The following is an 18,079-nucleotide window of genomic DNA, read 5'->3' as shown; positions in this document are numbered from 1 at the left end:
GGATGTGGTTTGTGTGGATCCTCAGGTGCAGCATCAGGCAAGGAAATCCACACCCTGGAATGTTATTTTTAGAGCTCAGGTGCCCTTCCAAAGGTGTGAGGTGGCAGTGAGGGCTGCTCAGCTCTGCCTGGCCACAGCCTTGAGGTGTGGGATGGTCTGGAGCTGGGAGCTGACGTCCCACAGTGGCAGCGTGCTGGGACATGACAGTGACCTCAGTTGGTTCATTGATGGGAAGAGGCTGAGTGAGGAGAGGGCTTGGATGACAAAAAAACTCAGGATGAGCCACACTCTTCCCTGGGCCCTGTTTGATAGGAAAATGCCTAAACTCTGTATTTTTCTCTTGATAGATTCCATGTGCAGCAATGCTGCTGAGCCTTCCCTTGGCTCTGTCCAGCTGGTGACATCTGCCTGGTGACATCTCAGAAACACAAAGCTCCTGGGGGCTGCTCAGGAAAAGCAGTGGCTGGTGAGCTGGGAGCCACAGCACAGGGATGCTGCTCAGGTTGTGGCTGTAACCTCAGAGCTGAGCTCTCTTGTCCCCAGGCTCTGGAGGCAGGGAGGGATGGAGGTGCCACAAAGCCATGTCTGGATGCAGGTGGCACAAGGCCATGTCTGGATGCAGGGGAGCAGGAGGTGACACAAAGCCATGTCTGGATGCAGGGGGGACAGGAGGTGACACAAAGCCATGTCTGGATGCAGAGAGGGATGGAGGTGACACAAAGCCATGTCTGGATGCAGAGAGGGATGGCGGTGACACAAAGCCATGTCTGGATGCAGGGAGGGATGGAGGTGACACAAAGCCATGTCTGGATGCAGGTGGCACAAGGGCCATGTCTGGATGCAGGGGAGCAGGAGGTGACACAAAGCCGTGTCTGGATGCAGGGAGGGATGGAGGTGACACAAAGCCATGTCTGGATGCAGGGGAGCAGGAGGTGACACAAAGCCATGTCTGGATGCAGGTGGCCCAAGGCCATGTCTGGCTGCAGGGAGGGATGGAGGGGCAGCACTCCACAGGACAAACCTTTGGCTCCATCCCAGGGAGCACGAAGCTGAGGTTGAAATGTAGAACAGAGGGATGGGGAGGGCAGGCTGCCACTTTGTTCTGTTCATTGTATCCCTTCCTGAGAGTCACCCGGGGCAGACAAAGTCCCCCATTGTCCCCCCCTGCCCCAGCCAGGGCAGCAGGAACGGAGCGGATTTCCCTGCTGACAGCAGCGCTCAGCCCCCGCTCCCCCTGCCCCTCACCTCTCCCCAGCTGCCAGCTCTAAGGTTTCACCTCCCCGGGGCTGGGAGCTTAAGGAGGTGCTGGCTGGGAAGCCCTCTGCTCCCCCAGGATGACCTTTCCCAGGTGCAGGGTTTGGTTTTCCCGGCGTGGCTGGAGCTGGGGGTGATGCAGAGCCCCGGGACGCAGAGCTGCAGCACCCGGGTCCTGCTCTGAGGCTGAGGATGGAGGGCAGGAACAGCTCCAACCATGCTGGCACCACGGTGAGTACTGTCCTGGTGTCCCCCTGGCACGGGGGGACTCCCTGCCCTCTGCTTCCCTGATTCCTCTCCTGTTGGGAATGGGCCCCTGCTGTCCCGGGGCTCCTGGGGAGGTTGGGGATGAACCAGTGATCCCAGTTGAACCGGTGATCCCAGTGAGACTGGGGATGAACCAGTGATCCCAGTGAACTTAGGGATGAACTGGTGATCCCAGTGAGGCTGGGGATGAAACAGTGATCCCAGTGAGGCTGGGGATGAGCACTCTGCAGCTCAGCTCACTCTCCACCCAGATTCTTTTTAATTATTATTAAGTGCCTGGACTTACACATCTCACAACTGATGTTGTCAGAGGACAGAGTGACCAAGTGGGAGATGCCCCAGAGCTCCTGCCCCTGCTCCAGGCTGTGTGCTGGGCTGTGCTGTGACCTCCAGGACCTGCTGTGTTTCTTTATTTGCCCCCAAGGAAGTTTGGTTACCTACCAAAAACCTGCCTGTCCTGCAGGGCTGGGGCTCTGCTGTGTCTGAATTGAACTTTGTGTGGTTTTAACTTGGTTAAGCCTTGCTGCTTTTCTGCTGAAAGGTATCTGGGGGTTATGTATTACTGAAAAAGATCAGTAGCTGACCCGGGGGTGTGAAGAGCCCCTTCCTTGTGCTTCTGCAGCAAAGCCAACCACAGGCATTGACTGGATTTCTCCTGGGAAGATTGGGAAACAGATCCCTTTTTTAAGTGTTGTTGAAACTCTCTTATGGAGAGCACACTCCTGCCTTGTAAAAAATGATTTTCCGTGTTATTAAGTTAAATTTGTTTCAATATATGAATTAAAGTGAATTTTAATCGAGCCACTTAGAAATGCCACATGGCTGCCAAGCTCTTTTGCTTCAAGTATCAGCTGGGTCTGCATGGAGAACAACTCATCAAGAAAATAAAATCCTAAACACCTGGAGGGGCAAGGGAGAAGGATCATGCTACACAGGGCCTGTTTCCAGTGCTGATGGTTCTCCTGGGGATTTCTATAAACCAAAATAATTGAATCTGCTGCTAAAGCACAGCAGCAGCCCCAGGTAGTGGAAACCTTCCTGCTCCAGCCTCTGCTCAGTGGGTTTGGGTGTCCTTCCCCAGGCACAGGAGAGAAGAGGTGCTCAGCAGCAGGTTGGATCTGAATCTCCAGCACTGGGGGATGACAGTGACTGTGGGGGTCTGGGGTGTTCTGGCCACTGCTGCTGGCACAGACCTTTGTGTCATGAGTGGAAAGGGTGGTTTGTGGTGAAGAATCAGGAGAAGGCTTGATTTTTAACTCCTGCTCTTTCCTTGGCTCCAGGACAGGAGAGCTGCAGCATACCTCCCAGCTCCATCCAGGACCTTCTGGATCATCCTGTCCATTGCCTTCTTCTTTGCAGTTGTTGGCATCAGCATTGTGGGGGTTCTCAGCTTCTCCCCCAGCTCTGCCCAGGTACAGGATCCCAGTGCAGGCAGGGATCATCCTGAGGGATGAAGGAGGAGACCAGAGCTGGGCTGGCCTGATCCCCCCATGGCTTGCAGCGTGCAGGCAGAGGGCAGGGAAGGTGCTGACAGCACAGGCTGCTCAGCCCTGCAACACACCTGCCAGAAACCACTGCTTAAACCAGAGGGATCTGAGTCCATCACCTGCAGCCCCCTCCCCAAGCTGTTGCTGTGCTCAGTGGGCAAAGTTCCAGCGTGTTGCTGCAGGGTCTGGGTGAGGGGCAGTGTGTGTACCTGCTGCTCCCTGCTGGGAAATCATCCAGGAGGACAAGCAGGATGGGGATGCTGGCACTGGGGGTTGGTGCTGCCTTCCCCCTCTCTCTCCGTGCACCAGGCTGGGTCCCAGCTGATCCGGATCACACCCCAGGGCCAGCAGGACCTGCTGAGGAACCAGACAGCCTTGGTGGATAAATCCAGGAGCACTGTGACCTACTACATCACCTCAGAGAGCAACCACAGTGCTGTGGTGCTGTATGACAGCAGGAACGTGAGTGCTGGGATCCCCCCCCCCCTGCCCCTCCAGCCTGGGAACAAGCAGAGGAGCCCAGGATGCTGGGGGAAGAGCTGCTGGGGTGGGAGATGGAGGTGTAGACCAGGAAAAACATCAACCAGCTACTCTTGGGTGCTTCTCTCTGCACCTTCAGTTAGGAAAGCCAAAGCAGGGCAGCAGGGGGGGGTGTCATTTTTGGGGTTCCTCTGCCTGCTGCAATGGGCCATGATCTCCCTCCTTCCCTCCCAGGGCTATGTCTGCTACAAGCCAGTGGAGCAGCACACGTGCTACCTGAGGAGGATGGATTCCTGGGACCTCCAGACCCTCCAGACATCTCTCAACACATCTGAGCAGACAGTGAGCAGCTGCTGTGGCCATTCCCTGGGGTGGCTGAGCAGAGGGGGGGTGATGAGCTGGGCTTTGGACCGGGTCCCAGCCAGCTGAAGGCTCTTTCTTGCTTGGGTTTGTGTTTGCAGCAAGGACCCTGCACACCCAGATCCCAAATGACTCCTAGCACTCATCCCAGTGCCATTCCCTGCTGGAGAGGGGGTTTGTTTGGTGCTTTGCTGGGTCTGTGGTGCTGGGCTCAGTGTGAGGGCTCAGGGCAGCAGCTCCTGGTTTTATGACACCCTTTGGTGTTTTATGACACCTGTGGGAAAGCAGAGGGGCAGGCTGGGGCAGGGAGAGAGGGGGATGTGTCCCCCCAAGGTGAGCAGCAGGGCTCTCACAGTACCCACTCCCACTGGATTCTGTTACCTGCTTAAAAATCTGGGTGAAAAAAAAACCAAAAAACCCAACGATGACAAAATGGGTTTGTTAGCAGCTCAGAGGGGAAAGAGCTGGAGGAGTAACTCCTGTACAGAGCCCCTCTGAGCACAATGGGAATGGATCCAGGTTCTGTTCCAAGGAGCCAGAGAGCCCCATGGTTTTGTGTCCCTGCTCTCCATTTTTCTAAGGGGCTCCTGGGGGTTCCTTGTCCCTCATCTGAGGCTCCCACCCTGCCAGGAGAGCACAGGCAGAACCCAGCACCCCCAAGAGGAGGGGAGCTCTGGGGGTCCTGGTGGGGGTGCTGGGGACCTGTCCCTGAGGAGCTCAAAGTGCTTCAGGAGGGGCTGGTCCATGGGGATGTTTGTTCCAGGCTGCTCAGCTGCTCCGTCAGAACAACCAGACCAAGTACTACCAGGAGTTCCTGGGCATTGTGGCAGGGGAAGAGGTGGACCCCAAAAGCCTGGGGGAGGCTGTCCAGACCCTGTGTGAGCAGACATCCATCTTCTGGGTCAGGAGAGGGGAGGGTAAGTTGGAGGTGGTGTTTGTAGCAGCTCTGAGAGGAGCAGGACCTGCTGCACAAAGCTGCTGCCTGTCCCAGACAGGCTGCCAAGGCTCAGGACAGGGACAAGTCACCTCTAGTCCAGAATCAAACCATTGTTCAGAGATTGCCAAGCTCGGGCTTGTTCCCCCAGCCTGTGGGAAGCCACGGAGCCAGCAGGGAAAGGTTCTGAGGCCCCTTGCTCAGGCAGTGCAGCCTCCCCCTCCCCAGGCACAACTCCCTGTGCTGTGTCCCCTGGCTGCTGCTGCCCACCCTCAGCTCCCCCAGCTCATGGTCTGCTCTGTCCTACTCCAGCTTTAATGAGGTCACTTCCCACTTGTTTAGCTCCCCAGGGATTTGTCTCCAAGTGTTCCTCTCATCCTGCTTCTGCCCTTGCTCCCTTGGCAGGTCCGGGGAGGCAGCGCCTGATCTACCTTTGCATTGACATCTGCTTCCCAAGCAACATTTGTGTCTCCATCTGCTTTTATTACCTCCCCGAGTAAGTCCTCTGCCTGCAGATATCCTCTCACTGCTCTACATACTTGAATTGGATTCCTGAAAAGCCTCTGATCCCATCAACAAGGAAGGTAACATCCACACCATCCCCCACAAGCTTCCTGCTGATTTCACATTGCAGTTCAGGAGAGTTTAGAAAAATAAGAGGACTCTGCTCATACAGACATTTTATTTGCAGCTCCAGGGCTGCATCTTGTTTGTAGGTATTAGGACATCCAGGCCTAGAGGAATCACATGGATAGCTGGTGTTTTATGGCTCCGTGCCCTGCTCAATACCAGGGTACTAAATCTGTCAGGGGTGGGTGGCTTTATGCGTCCAGCTCTCCGAGTAAATCTGTGAAACACATTTTGAATAAAGGGATTGCAAACCAAAAAAACTGCTGCTGCCTTTCCACTCCTTGCTCAGCCTCTTCCATCACACAGGGTGGCTGATTTTTTATTTTGTTTGCACTTTGGGGCACAAGAACATCACCAAGCTGTCAGGAGCCAGGCCAGAGGGATTCCTCCAGCTGAGCCATCCCCAACTCCCCTCCGCAGGACCGTGCTTCCCCCTCCCATTCCCTTTTGTCCTGGGGGTCTCCCTTGGATTCCACACACATTTCAGTGTCACTCTGCTGGGGGTGAAGCCTGGTTTCACCCCAGGAAGCTGCAGCTGCTTCTGCCAGAGCCCCAGCTCCCTCCCTCCCCAGAGGGGATGGTTACAGGTGCCTGTCTCTGGCTCCAGAGGGGGTGCTGGCCACTGTGAGACAAGGGCAGACAAGCAGAGCTCCTCTCCTTCCCACACGTGACATCTATCCCAGCACGCTGTCATTGAAGGCAAGGCAGACAACAGCTTTCTGGTGGCCACTGTATTCCCTCTTGATCTCTCCTGTCTCCACACACCAAAGCCGGGCCAGGTTATCAGAGGAGGCTGGAACACAAAGTTACAGGTAGGATGCAATGCATTAACCTTTACACTTTATAGTTTTCAATTGTTCTAAAAAAACAAAAAGACTTTCCTCTTGCTTCCTTCAGCACCATGATTAGGGCTGTTGGAGACAGGTGAGGAGGTTGTAGAGAGCAGAAAGCTCGGGGCATTTCTGCATTACCTGAGGTTTTAATTATGTTGCAGAGAGGTAATGTGGACATGACATCCCCTGTGTTTGGGAGGCACTAAGAGCCTGCAAGCAGCATTGCTTCTGGGCCAAACAAGCTGCAGACATGAAGCTGATCTCTCCAGTTTGAAGAGATGCTGTTCTGCAGAACAGGGAAAGCCCTGAAGGGCGTGAGCAGGCTGTGCTGCAGGACTGAGGCTTTGTGCTCCCTCCTTGCGTGCTGCTGCAGGAAGCTTTGGCAGCATCCCAAGCAGAGGAACTGCTGATTCCTGCACTAGTGCAGGGCCCTGGAGTAGCCCAAGCTGTGTGCTGAAGGCACAGCAGCACCTCACCTGTGACAATGTACTGGGAGTCCCCAGAGAAGGCGCAGTCCCACATCCAGCCCCGAGACGTTTCCCCTGGGTTATTGCTCTTGATGCTCAACTCTGTCATCAGAGAGAAGTTTGAAGTCCTCCAGATCTTACACGTTTGGTCTGCAGAACACGTAGCCAAGAGCCTGCAAGGAAGAGACACACGAGGGCAACCTCCTGAGTCAGGCTGTGTGCCCAAGGGCCTGGAACCGGCACCAGCTGGAGACCTGTGTTCAACACAGCCACGCTTCCCAACACCTGCATCACCTCAGCTTCCAGCCAAACCAACTCAGGCAAGGACTACACCAAGTTCACCACTTTGCTCCCAGAGATAAGCAACTCCATCCTCAACAGCTCGTGGCTGCAAAGCTTGCTGAGACCACAGAGCATCAGGGTGGGATGCCCCTGCCAGCACCCCGCTCCCAGTGCCTCCTGTCCCCCTGCTCCCTGGAGGACCTGCAGGGCAGTGTGGAGCCAGCACCAGCCAACAGCTGGAGCCACAGCTGGCCTCTGCTTCCCTGGGAAGGAGCCCCTGTTGCCAGGACAGGTAGGTGAGGGGCTGGCAGGCACTCACGTGGAGTCAGGGCTGAACTTGCACTGGAGGGCGTAGCGGTTGTGTGCTGGGATTTTGGTCTTGGGGATCAGCTGGGTCACCTCCTCTCCAATACCACCCGTCAGGTTCCACACGTAGCAATTTCCCTGTGGGGAGATGAGGGGGATCTGTGCCCAGGCTGGTGGGTCACCCATCAAGAGCGGCCCAGACTTCCCATGTCTGCCCAGTGCACAGCAACGCTGCGGGCAGAGCTGGGACCCTCTGCCCACGGGAGGCACCATGAATCCCCCCCAGGAGCTCACCGAGCTGTTGACAGCTGCCATGTAACTGGCATCGGGGTCAATGTGGACTGAATTCACTGAAACTTCAGGCTCTGGAATCAGCTGCTCGTTGTGGTCAGTCTTCAGGTCCCAGATGTGGATGGCACCGCTCTGATCACCCACGATCAGCTCTGCCTGCAGGGGAGCAGCAGCCTCATCGCTCTGAGCAGAGCCCCAGGAGCCTCCAGGCAATGCTCAGCCTGGGCCTGGGCAGCACCACACAGAGCCTGGCTCTGGTTTTAAGCATCAGGATCCTGTTCTGCCTAATTATTCCACAGCAGTTTCAGCACTGCTGCCTCCCCCTGCACACCAAGAGCAAGCAGGGTGCAAACCTGCTGTGGCACTCTGCAAAAAAAAAAAAAAGGCTGTTTACCTTTGCTGATTTTATCAACCCCAGAGCAGGCAGCAGCTGCCCCATTTCCAGCCCCATTGCACAGCCACAGCTCCCAGTAACAGCCATGGAAGCCAACTGATTTTCAGCACGTCTGAGGAGTGGGCACTAAGATCTAAGTTGGCCAGGGAACAACTGAAGCACTCAGGAGTGCACAGATACCTGACAAACACAACCCTAAAAGGGTTTTTCTCTCTCCCCTTCTCGGGGGAAGGACGAGAGCCAGCTGAAGGGCAGGAGCCCTGGCTCCAATCCCATGTTCAGACCAGAAGACAATGCTGGCAGCTCTCCACTAAAGCCAGGGCTTTTAACAACAGTCCTGCACTGTCCATAATTATAGCAGAATCCCTAGAGGAGATCAGGTCATCAGGCACAGCTGGCTCTGAGCCTTTGAGCAACAGCTTCTTTCTGAGGCAGACAATCAGCACTCAATATATTTAGCTGAGTGCACAGCACTGGAGCATCTCCTGGACGCCTCAGCCCCCTCTGAGCAGCTCTAAGTGCAGTCACTGAAGCTGTCGTGGCTTTGCCAAGCCCTGGGAATTCTCTCTGGGATAACAAGATGAGCCTAGCTACAGCCAGGGGACTGCAGAGTGATGGAGCTTTCTGAATCAACACTGCCACCCTTGGAATCCTTGCCTGGGTTCTGCTCACACGCCAGCTCAGGAGCATCCTGGTTAGTGATCATTTCATGTGCAAGATGTAGGTACAACAGAAATATTCAAATTCAATGCATTTTCACAGCACCAGCACTCCAGGAGCACCAGCAGTATTCATGTCAAGTCTGGTCCAAATAATTTGATCCCAAATCTGGTCAAAAAATCAGGACTTGCAACATGAAACCCTTGCAGAATCAAACACAGAGAAACATTTCTATTACTCAGCTTTTTAGCAAGGCTTCTGCTGCTGTCTCTGCAACCTGTGTCTGTCTCTGGATTCAGACCCTGCAGCACTCTGAATACCAAATGGACCTGATGGGTTATTCACACTGCAATGACAGTATTGATTTGCCCCACCCTCCACCTTAATGCATATTTTAGCTCCTTTCCCCAGCCCCTGCCTCTCTTTATCAACAGCTTCTGAGCCAGCTGGGTTCAACCCTCCAGCAAACCTGACCAAGCTCCTCAAGGTAAGGAGGGCCCGTGGCCCCCAAGATCCTTTTTCTTGGCAGTGCTGCCACCCTGGAGCTTCCCAGCCCACCCTGTGCCCCCAGTCCCACTCCCATCACATCCCTTTATTGATGTTCTTGGACATCAGTGACCCCAAAGAAGTCACTCCTCCACGAGTGGCCCCATGCAGCCTGGGGGGCAGGGAGCTGTCTGCTGCTTCTCCAGCAATGCCACTGAGAGCTAGTGGGTCTGTGCCACCAGGAAGACACCAGTGGAAAGCTCTGGTTTACCCTCAGGTTTACCCAGAGGAGACACAGCTGGGAAATGGTGGTGGGGCTGGTGCTCACCTGGTTGGGGTGCAGGCAGACACAGTTAATAGGAGCATTCACCTGGAAGATCCGCTGACACTGGAGATTCCGAGACCTGCAACCAAGTGGGGAAGAGGAGGAGGGAGCAGAGGTTTCAGAGTTGTCTGATCTACTCCACCACCCTGGGAGGCTGCTGGATGGGGGGAGGGAGGGGGACCACAACCTCTGCCCACCTCAGGTCCCAGATCCTGGCCATGCAGTCCTCCCCACCCGTGTACATCCACCGCCCGTCCTCGTGGAAGCCCACGGAGGTGATGTTCTTGCTGACACCGTCGTAGTTGATGACAGGGTTGGGGTTGTTGGAGTTGAGGTCGTACATACGGATGTGCTGGTACCCTGCGGACACCACCAGGCAGGGGGTGACCCGAGGACCCCCTCCTGGGGCCGATGCCCAGGGCTGGGGGGAGGGAGTGGGTCCGGGGGGGGGGGGGGCTCACCTGCAGCAGCGATCATGCTGCGGTCCGGGGTGATCTCCAGGGCGTTCACCTGCTGCCGGTGCCCGTTAAGGTCGGTAAGAACCAGCAGCAGATGGGATCTGAATGCTGACACCGGTTCTCCTCAATCTGGGATGCTACATACAGATAACGGGGTCCATGGGGGGTTAGGGGCGGTACCCCTGCCACGCCTGGCCTCCCCAGACCCCCTCCGGTGCCCCCAGACCCCCTCCAATGCCTCCAGCCCCCTCCGGTGCCCCCAGCCCCCTCCGTCCCGGTGGTGAAGGATACCGAGTCCTGGTGCTGGACGGTGCGGGTGCAGATGCCGCTATGGGCCTGCCAGAACCGCACCGTGTGGTCATAGCCGGCCGTGGCCAGGATGACGGGATCGCTGCCCACCGTGCCCTGTGCGGCGTTCATGGTTCCGCCGCCGGGACCCGCTCCGTCCCCGCCGACAACCGGACCCACGCTCCGTCCCGCTCGCACGCCCGGAACCGGGCCGCTGCTCTCCTACTCGCACCGTGCGGTCGTTCCGCGGTGTGGGGGAGTCCCTCGGAACCCGTTCCACCCCACGCCCCGGTACCCCCCCCGGACTCCCCGGTACCGGCCCCGCCCCAGCCGGGCCGGGCTCAGTGCGCAGGCGCCGTGCGGAGGATGCATGCGCAGGAGCTGAGTGCTGGGCGAGACCATCTGCGGGGGGGAGTGGGGAGGGGGAGATACCATGGTGTGGGGGGGGGCAACCCCTGGACAGAGGAGCCACCAGGGGGAGCAGCGCCGGGCAGGGGGTACCGGGGGTACCGGGAGTACCGGGGGTACCGGTACCGTACACTGGGCACCGGGCACACATCGGGCATCAGGCAGCGGGAACAGATCGGGACTGCACACTGGGCACTGAGCACACACCGGGCATCAGGCACCGGGAACACATCGGGATTGCACACTGGGCACCGGGCACACTCGGAGCACCGGGCATCAGGCACCGAGCACAGCACGTTGGGCACCGGGCACACACCGGGAACCAGACATTGGGCACAGGGCACAGAGCAGGCATCAGGCACGGGACACGAGGCACATACCGGGAACGGCAAGAACACTTCCATCCCCGCAGCCTTCCTTGTGCCGCTGCCGCCCTGCTGTGCTCGGCTGGTGCGAGGACCGGAGCTCCCCTCCTCGCTGTCTCGGCCCGCACCGCCCCGCACCGCCGCACCGCCTGCCGCACCGGCGCCGCCCGGGCCCCTTTAAGAGCGGCGGTGGAGACGGAGACTGCGGTCCTTGTCCGCGCCCGCTCCCGGCGGTGCCTGCGGCGGCCCCGCACCTGCCGGTAAGGGCCGAGGAAGCCGGGGGAGCCGGGGAAGCGGGGGATGCTGAGGGCCGCAGTAGGGTCGGGATACAGGGATTGTCCGCATCACCGGGGCCTCCGGTAGGACCGGGGCGGGGACGGATGTAGGGATGCCCGACGGGATGGCCAGGGTGGTGCAAGGATGCCCATTAGGACGCAGGGATGCCCGTTGGGATGCAGGGATGCTCGGTGGGATGCAGGGATGCTCAGTGGGATGCCCAGTGTGATGCAGGGATGCCGAGTGCCGCAGTGGGGACCAGTGCCACAGGGACCAGTGCCCAGCGGCGACTGCGGGGTGCTGAGGAGATGCTCAGGGGGTACCCGGGGCGCTGGCAGCAGCAGAAGTCACACTGATAACTCCCGAGGGTGTTGTGACGGGTTAGGGGGGCGGCATCCATCATCTGGGCCCTCGCTGGGGTGTCCCTCGGGCAGAGGGGCCACCGGTGTGTGCCCGTCCCGCCTGCCCTCGTCTGGGCTGTGCCAGGGAGCCCGAAACCCTCACTGTCTGTTTATAGAAGACAAGACGTATTGAAAACGCCAAATCTTGGCGGGCGGACAGCGTCTGTCGAAATATTTACCCCTGTTCCGATCAGGCGCTGCGTTCCCATGACAGCGCCATTAGCACAGTGCATATTTATGGCTTTCTGGGTGCTGGGGTCCCCGTGCCCGGAGGCCGCTAACCCTCCTCCCCTTGTTCCCCCTGCAGAGGTGAGCCCCGGGCTGGCATCCGTCCCCAGCCTGGCACATCCCTGCTGGAGCTGCCAGAAGCATCCAGGGGTAGGCAGGGGATGGGCAAGGGCAGGGAGTGGGTGACACATTTGTCCCCGCAGCACAGGGATCTGATTAGGGCCGTGTCGAGGAAAAGGACTAATTGAGAGCCGGGGGCTCAGCATGGATCTGCCCCGGTGCCACCGCTTCGGCAGCGAGGGCAAAATCCTCCCCATCAGCTGGGCTGCTCACGTGTCCCCAAAATCTGCTTTTCAGCTCCCAAATCCGGCAACGCTGAATTTAACCCGAATTTCGTCCGCGTTTGGGTGGTGACTCTCCGAAAAGGCGGAGGGGTGAGGGGTGGTGGCAGCTGCCAGGGGTGCTCCCCGGGGGTGCTGCTGTGCTGCTCCATCCCTGCCCTGCCTCACACCCCAGGGTCGGCGATAAAAGGGGGGAAAAAAGGGCAGAAATTGTGCCAGCGCTTCTTGTGTGCGGCTTGCAGGGGTCTGGGGCTGCCTCCTGCCCGGTGTGCCTCGGGGGCCGTGGGAGAGGAGCTGCCCGCAGCGGGGTGGCTCTGGGCTCCTGGGGTGGGATCAGTTGTCACCGCTGCTCTCTTGTCACCCGTAAGCAGTGCTGTGGGCGGGGAGGATCCCCGAGGGGGCTGCAGGAAGCGGGTGGTGCTTGGCTTTCCCCCCTCTCTGGTGTTTTCCCTGCGGGTCCTTCGGGGGGAGGGGAGGAGGGGCCGGGTTGCTGCCCCCTCCCCGGCGGTGCCGGTGCCGGTCCCTGTCCCCGGAGCAGTCCCGTGGTGGTACCTGATCACGTCTCCTCTCTCCGCAGTAGTGTTGCCTCCCACTTCTGGCCAGCCACCTTGCAGCGTGATGCCAGCCCACCCAGCCACCCCGTGACACAGCCCTCGTGTGGGAGGTGACACGGCAGATCGAGGGGATCCCCTGGTGGGCACCTGCCCTGCAGCCACCGCTTGCTTTGCTCCTGCCCTGGCGGAGCCCGGGAAGGCTGTGCCCTTGCAGGCAAAGGTTCAGCCCCGAGCTGCACCCGTGGTAAGAGGGATACGGGGTGCCTTTGGGGGTGTCCCCGATGGCGGGAGGGGTCTCCCCTGTGTCCCCTTCTTCTGGGTCTTGCACTGCCCTGGTCAGAGGTGCAGGGCCTGGTACGTGGGGCTGTGTGGGGGATCCCTGAAGGTGGTGCCATAAGGCTGGACCCCCGTGTGTGCCCCGCAGACACATGGCACTCCAGAGGAGCCACAGGCTGAACCTGCTGCGCCTCGTCGTGCTGCTCCTTGTGGCTTTGGCCGGCATCAAGTTCCTCTTCCGTGACAGGTGAGGTGACAGCAGTACCCCAGGCATGGGCTGGGGTCTGCAGGGAGCCCTTGAAACACGCCAGAATGGGGGCCTGGTGCTGGGGAGCATCTGGTACCCCTGTGGCATCCCCAGCTCTGCTCTGCTCTCTGCAGCTTCACCCTGGAGCTGCACAAGCATGTCAGCAAGGACAGTGGGTTCTGGGGGGACACGGGTGACACCAGCCAGGACACCGGTCCCCAGAGCCAGTCTCTAGAGATCTCCGTGGCAAAGATAACAGCCCCGAGGCAAGAACCTGGGCAGCAGGTCCCCAGGGACATCAGTGCCACCAAGATGAGGCTGGTCCACCTGGACCTCAAGGGAGCTGCACCCAGGGTCTCCTACCTGGAGCAGGTGAGGATGCAAGGGATGTGCCAGGTGGACAGAGGCAGAGCAAGGCTCTACCTGCTGCCTGTCCCCACTGGGCTACAGGGACCGTGCCATTGCCACCAGCTGACCCCACCCTACCCACCCCACAGATTTTCCCCCTCCTGTCCCAGCTGGGAGCCAACGGCATCCTCATTGAGTACGAGGACATGTTCCCCTTCAAGGGGGAGCTGGAACTCCTCAGGTCCCCCTACGCTTACAGGTGAGCTGGGGCTGGGGGTTGAGTTGGGGGGGCTGCTGGTGGCAGGTCCTGGTGTGCCCGGATGTGACCCATGCCCATGATAACCGTGGTGGTAGTGCCAGGCTGTGCCTCCGGCAGACACTCGCCCTGCCCCGACGGGACAATGTTTGTGTCCCCATAGTAAAGTCCACACGGGCATGGGGCAGCCAGGGCAGGGTGCTGAAGGAGGAGGGAGTGCCCCACGCCCTGCCCTGACACCCCTGCTGAGCCTGTCCCTGCCCTCCCAGTGACGAGGACATCGAGCGGATCCAGCAGCTGGCAGAGCTCCACAAGCTGGAGGTGATTCCCCTGGTGCAAACCTTTGGGCACGTGGAGGTAAGGTGTCCCAATCTTCCCCTTCATCCCACAGCAGGGTGGGGTCCCAGCCCCCCTAATGGCTCGTCCCTTCCCATGCAGTTCATCCTGAAGCACGAGAAGTACCACCACCTGCGGGAGGTGGAGCGCTTCCCCAACAGCTTCAACCCCCACATCCCTGACACCCTGGCCCTGCTCAGGAGCATCTTGTCACAGGTGATGGAGAAGCACAGGCGCTCCAGCTGGATCCACATTGGTGCAGATGAGGTGGGCCATGGGCCCTGCAGAGACCCCCCAGCCCATGCCCCAGGCACCATGCTGAGTGCTGACCATCCCCCTTCTCCCCCACCGCAAATCCAGGTCTTCCATCTCGGGGAGGGGATGGACTCCAAGAACTGGATGAGCCGCAACAAAGGCGACACGGGGACCATCTACCTGAAGCACATCAAGGAGGTGCTGGGCTTCCTCACCACACAGTACTGGGGGCTGCGGGTGCTGATGTGGGACGACATGCTGCGGAAAATCAGCGTGGGAGCCCTGCGGGGTGAGAGCATGGGGACAGCAGTGGTGGCACCTGAGCCAGTGCTCATCCCTGTGGGAACAGGGGTTTCGGAGGAGCATGGGGTGCACCAGGCTCCTGCTGCTGGCACTGGTGCCCATGTCCCCATCCCTGCTCCCCCCTCCAGAGTCTGGTATAGCAAAGCGCGTCTCACCTGTGGTGTGGTTCTACGCACCCGACTTCGAGGCCGAGCAGATTGGTAAGGCAGCGTGCCAGGCTGCTGGGGCTACCAGAGGGGGACACTCAGCCCCTCGGGGACGGTGGCACTGCTGGCTCACTCCTGTCCCGCTGCAGGGACGTTCCTCACCAAGTACGCAGAGAGCGGCTTCGGGGCGGTGTGGTTCGCCAGCGCCTTCAAGGGCACCACGGGACCGACGCAGACCTGGCCCCCCCTCGGCTACCACCTGAAAAACCACCTGAGCTGGCTGAAGGTGATGGAGGCTTTGCCGCGGCTGGCCCCGCTGCGCCTCCAGGGCATCGTCCTCACCGGCTGGCAGAGGTGAGGGGGCGGCGGGACCCTCCGCCCTCCCGGCGCCTACGCGGCTCCCCCGGCGGGACCCCCGTCCTGCCCTGGCCCCGCTCTGCAGGTACGATCACTACTCGGTGCTCTGCGAGCTGCTGCCCGTCGGTGTCCCCTCCCTGGCCCTCTGCCTGCAGACCCTGGTGAACGGTGAGCACCGGAGCAGCCGGCATGGATGGGATCGTCCCCGTCTCCCCTCCCCGTGGGCAGCCACTGCCTGCCAGACCCTCACCCTGCAGGCAGGGAGGGGTGCTGGGAGGGAGCGTGGGAGGCTTCAGCTCCCCCAAGTTTTGGGGGCACGGTGAAGCCAAGGGTGAGTGCCTGATGGTGGGGTGGCCCGGGCCCCTCTGCCTCTTCCCTTGCTCTCCCCAGGGGGCTTCACGGAAGAGATGAAGAGGAAGGTCTTGGACACGCTGGGCTTCCAGAGCATGCAGCTGGAGCAGAGCACCTGGTGAGTGCACAGCCCAGCCATGGGGGTGGCAGCCAGGGCACTGCTGCCCCATCGCCCCCAAAGGAACAGGCTGGAGGGGAGCCAGACCCTAACGCCCCAGTCCTGGATCCCCCTGGGGTGAGGGTGGGTGCCCTCCATCCATGTATGGTGCTGGGCCTCACTCAGCCTGGAGTCGTGGCATGGCTTGTGCACCCCATGTGTTGGGTCCTTCCATGAGGAAGGCTCTCACCTTCCTCCCTTTCCCCAGCGAGGGCAGGGGAGTGTTCCCTGGTGCAGAGATCTACCACATGGTTGAGCAGGTTAACGGCCACCTGAAGGAGAGCATCCTTAAAGTCCTGGAAGAGGAGAGGTAATGGGTGGCAGGAGGAGTTAGGGTGGCTGGGTCTGGCTAAGGAGCATAAGGAGCCCTTTTTGCAGAGGAGGGGACCTACCAGGCCTGCAGGTCCCCATCTCTGGGTGGTCCCCATGCCCCCCACTCCCCTCATGCCTCCCCAGTGCCATCAAGGGCTGGTTCAGCCCCTATCATCGGAAGCATCAGTTCGGCAACCCCCGAAACATGGAGAGTTTTGGCAGCAAGGTGCTGAAGTATGTGGGGCTGGGAGGGGTCCCGAGCTCGGGTCTGGGGTCCCTCACAGGAGGGAGCTGGATGCCCTGCTCTCTCCCAGGCTTCACGAGGACTGGGAGAACTTTGTCCATGACCTTCGCACCCACCTGGAGAGGGTCTACTTCCCCGACACGGTGGAGGAGTGGATGGAGGAGAACGTCAACCCCTACCTGGACCAGCTGCGGGACCTGGTGCGGGACTACCGGGCCATCATCCGCCTCAACGCCAGGCCCAAGGCTACATAGGGGCCACAGACCTCCCAGATCCCACTGCCCCACGAAGGTGGGCTTCGAGTGCCACCATCCCCCATCTGTGCTGGTGACAGGGTCGCTGCCAGTGGTTTGCACTGTACAGAGAGCTCCCGCACCTCTCACTTCCACAATAAAGTATTTTCGTAGACACTGCTGGGTGAGGGAGGGGGGTGCACAGGCAGGGGGGAGCTGGGGCTGGGTCAGGGGGCTGGTGTCTGTCCTGCAGACGGCTCTTGGGCTCGTCGCAAGAGTTAACACAAGTCGGCTCCTCCACTGTGCCCATCCCTGTGGCTGGGGAAAGCAAAGCCACCTCCCCCCCCCACTGCTCTCCCGGTTCAGGGCTCCGGTTTCGGTTTGTTGTGCCCAGAGCAGGGACACGGACATTTCACTGCACATTTTTCTGCTCTGCAAAGACCGACCCGACTTGGCAGGAGCTCGGCGGGAGCCGCAGGAACGCGAGGCGGTCTGGAGCTTCAGCAAAAAAGCCTGGCTCAGGCAAGGGAGGAGGGGGCAAGCCGTGCAACACCCTCAGCCCCACACAGCCCTGCTGCCCCGTGTCCCGGATCGGTCACAAAACCACGAAGCGAGGCCACGGGGATGGGGGCTGCTCCTGCCCGTGTCTGTGCTGGGTCCCTGGGTGCTGGCGCTGGGTGCTGGAGCCCGGCAGGAGAGAGCCGTGGGGTACAAAGGGACCTTTGTTGAGGAGCTTCATTTGTTCTGAAGTGGTGGCAGATGTGAAGGAAGCCCCCGACCCGCCTGGGCCCCCGGGCGCGTGCGGAGCCCCAGCCTCCCAGCCCCAGCCCCCAGCCCGGGGGGACCCGCAGCAGCTCCGGCCCCCCATGCAGCCGCACACCGCCAGGCTGCGGGATTAGAGGGCAGATTAGACGGCGTTTCACGCTGGCAACCTAAATGTCCTGGATTGGAAAGTGGGGGTGGGGAGAGGAGACGGACCCTGCCATCCCCGAGAGGGGGGGCAGCCTGGAGCTGGGGGCTGCGGAGGGGGCGGGGGGCTGCAGGGGGCATCCTCAGGCTCCAGTCAGGAGACACGGGCCAGCAGAGGGTGGGCAGGGGGGAAACAGGGGAGAGCTTGGTTCGTGTTGGTCTGGAGTTTTCTTGCGTTCCTCCATCTTTGCCACAGGCTCTCAGCCGGGGCTGCAGCCGCCCTGCAGTGACCAGTACCATAGTGGCCAGTTGGCTACCAGCCTTCTGGTGCCCCAACATAGTCTTGCTGGAGCCAGGACCTCTGGAAGGCTTTTAGAGAGCTTGGGAGAGCAGGAATTTGGGTGTATTTTCTGAGGGTGATGGCCGTCCTCTGCTTTTACCGGTCAGCAGCAGCACGTTAACGCCTCGCCCATCGCTGGCCCCATTTCCCCTGGGGCTCAGCAGCAGCCTCAGCCCAGCTGGGAGCCCTCCACACCTGTAGTGCCTCAGGAATTTAAGCCATAAAAAAGTGGAA

General features: G+C 60.0%; 3 protein-coding genes across 3 annotated transcripts; 2 read left to right on the top strand and 1 right to left on the bottom strand.

Moving 5' to 3' along the window:
• Positions 1–1,446: 1,446 nt before the first annotated feature.
• On the top strand, positions 1,447–5,550 carry BRICD5 (BRICHOS domain containing 5). The gene is made up of 6 exons (XM_008490660.2): positions 1,447–1,485; positions 2,802–2,933; positions 3,318–3,470; positions 3,723–3,830; positions 4,612–4,765; positions 5,188–5,550. The coding sequence occupies exons 1-6, from the start codon at positions 1,447–1,449 to the stop codon at positions 5,280–5,282; spliced, it is 681 nt and encodes a 226-aa protein (XP_008488882.1). The 3' UTR covers positions 5,283–5,550.
• A 137-nt stretch (positions 5,551–5,687) lies between these two features.
• Positions 5,688–10,556, bottom strand: MLST8 (MTOR associated protein, LST8 homolog). Its single transcript, XM_030459955.1, has 8 exons — positions 10,206–10,556; positions 9,918–9,969; positions 9,654–9,816; positions 9,460–9,535; positions 7,595–7,747; positions 7,314–7,438; positions 6,722–6,885; positions 5,688–6,205 (listed from the first exon to the last, which is right to left on the bottom strand). The coding sequence occupies exons 1-8, from the start codon at positions 10,332–10,334 to the stop codon at positions 6,087–6,089; spliced, it is 981 nt and encodes a 326-aa protein (XP_030315815.1). The 5' UTR covers positions 10,335–10,556; the 3' UTR covers positions 5,688–6,086.
• Positions 10,557–13,203: 2,647 nt separating this feature from the next.
• LOC103525671 (hexosaminidase D) lies at positions 13,204–16,735 on the top strand. Its single transcript, XM_008490637.2, has 13 exons — positions 13,204–13,298; positions 13,433–13,670; positions 13,796–13,905; positions 14,172–14,259; positions 14,341–14,505; positions 14,599–14,782; positions 14,925–14,996; positions 15,092–15,296; positions 15,385–15,467; positions 15,690–15,768; positions 16,016–16,117; positions 16,264–16,353; positions 16,434–16,735. Exons 1-13 carry the CDS (start codon positions 13,204–13,206, stop codon positions 16,615–16,617), a joined length of 1,695 nt encoding a protein of 564 aa, XP_008488859.2. The 3' UTR covers positions 16,618–16,735.
• Positions 16,736–18,079: the final 1,344 nt, after the last annotated feature.

Source organism: Calypte anna, chromosome 14 (assembly GCF_003957555.1).
Source record: "Calypte anna isolate BGI_N300 chromosome 14, bCalAnn1_v1.p, whole genome shotgun sequence".
NCBI lineage: Eukaryota > Metazoa > Chordata > Aves > Apodiformes > Trochilidae > Calypte > Calypte anna.
The sequence above is the reverse complement of the archived record's forward strand: the minus strand, read 5'-3'. Positions and strand labels throughout refer to the sequence as shown.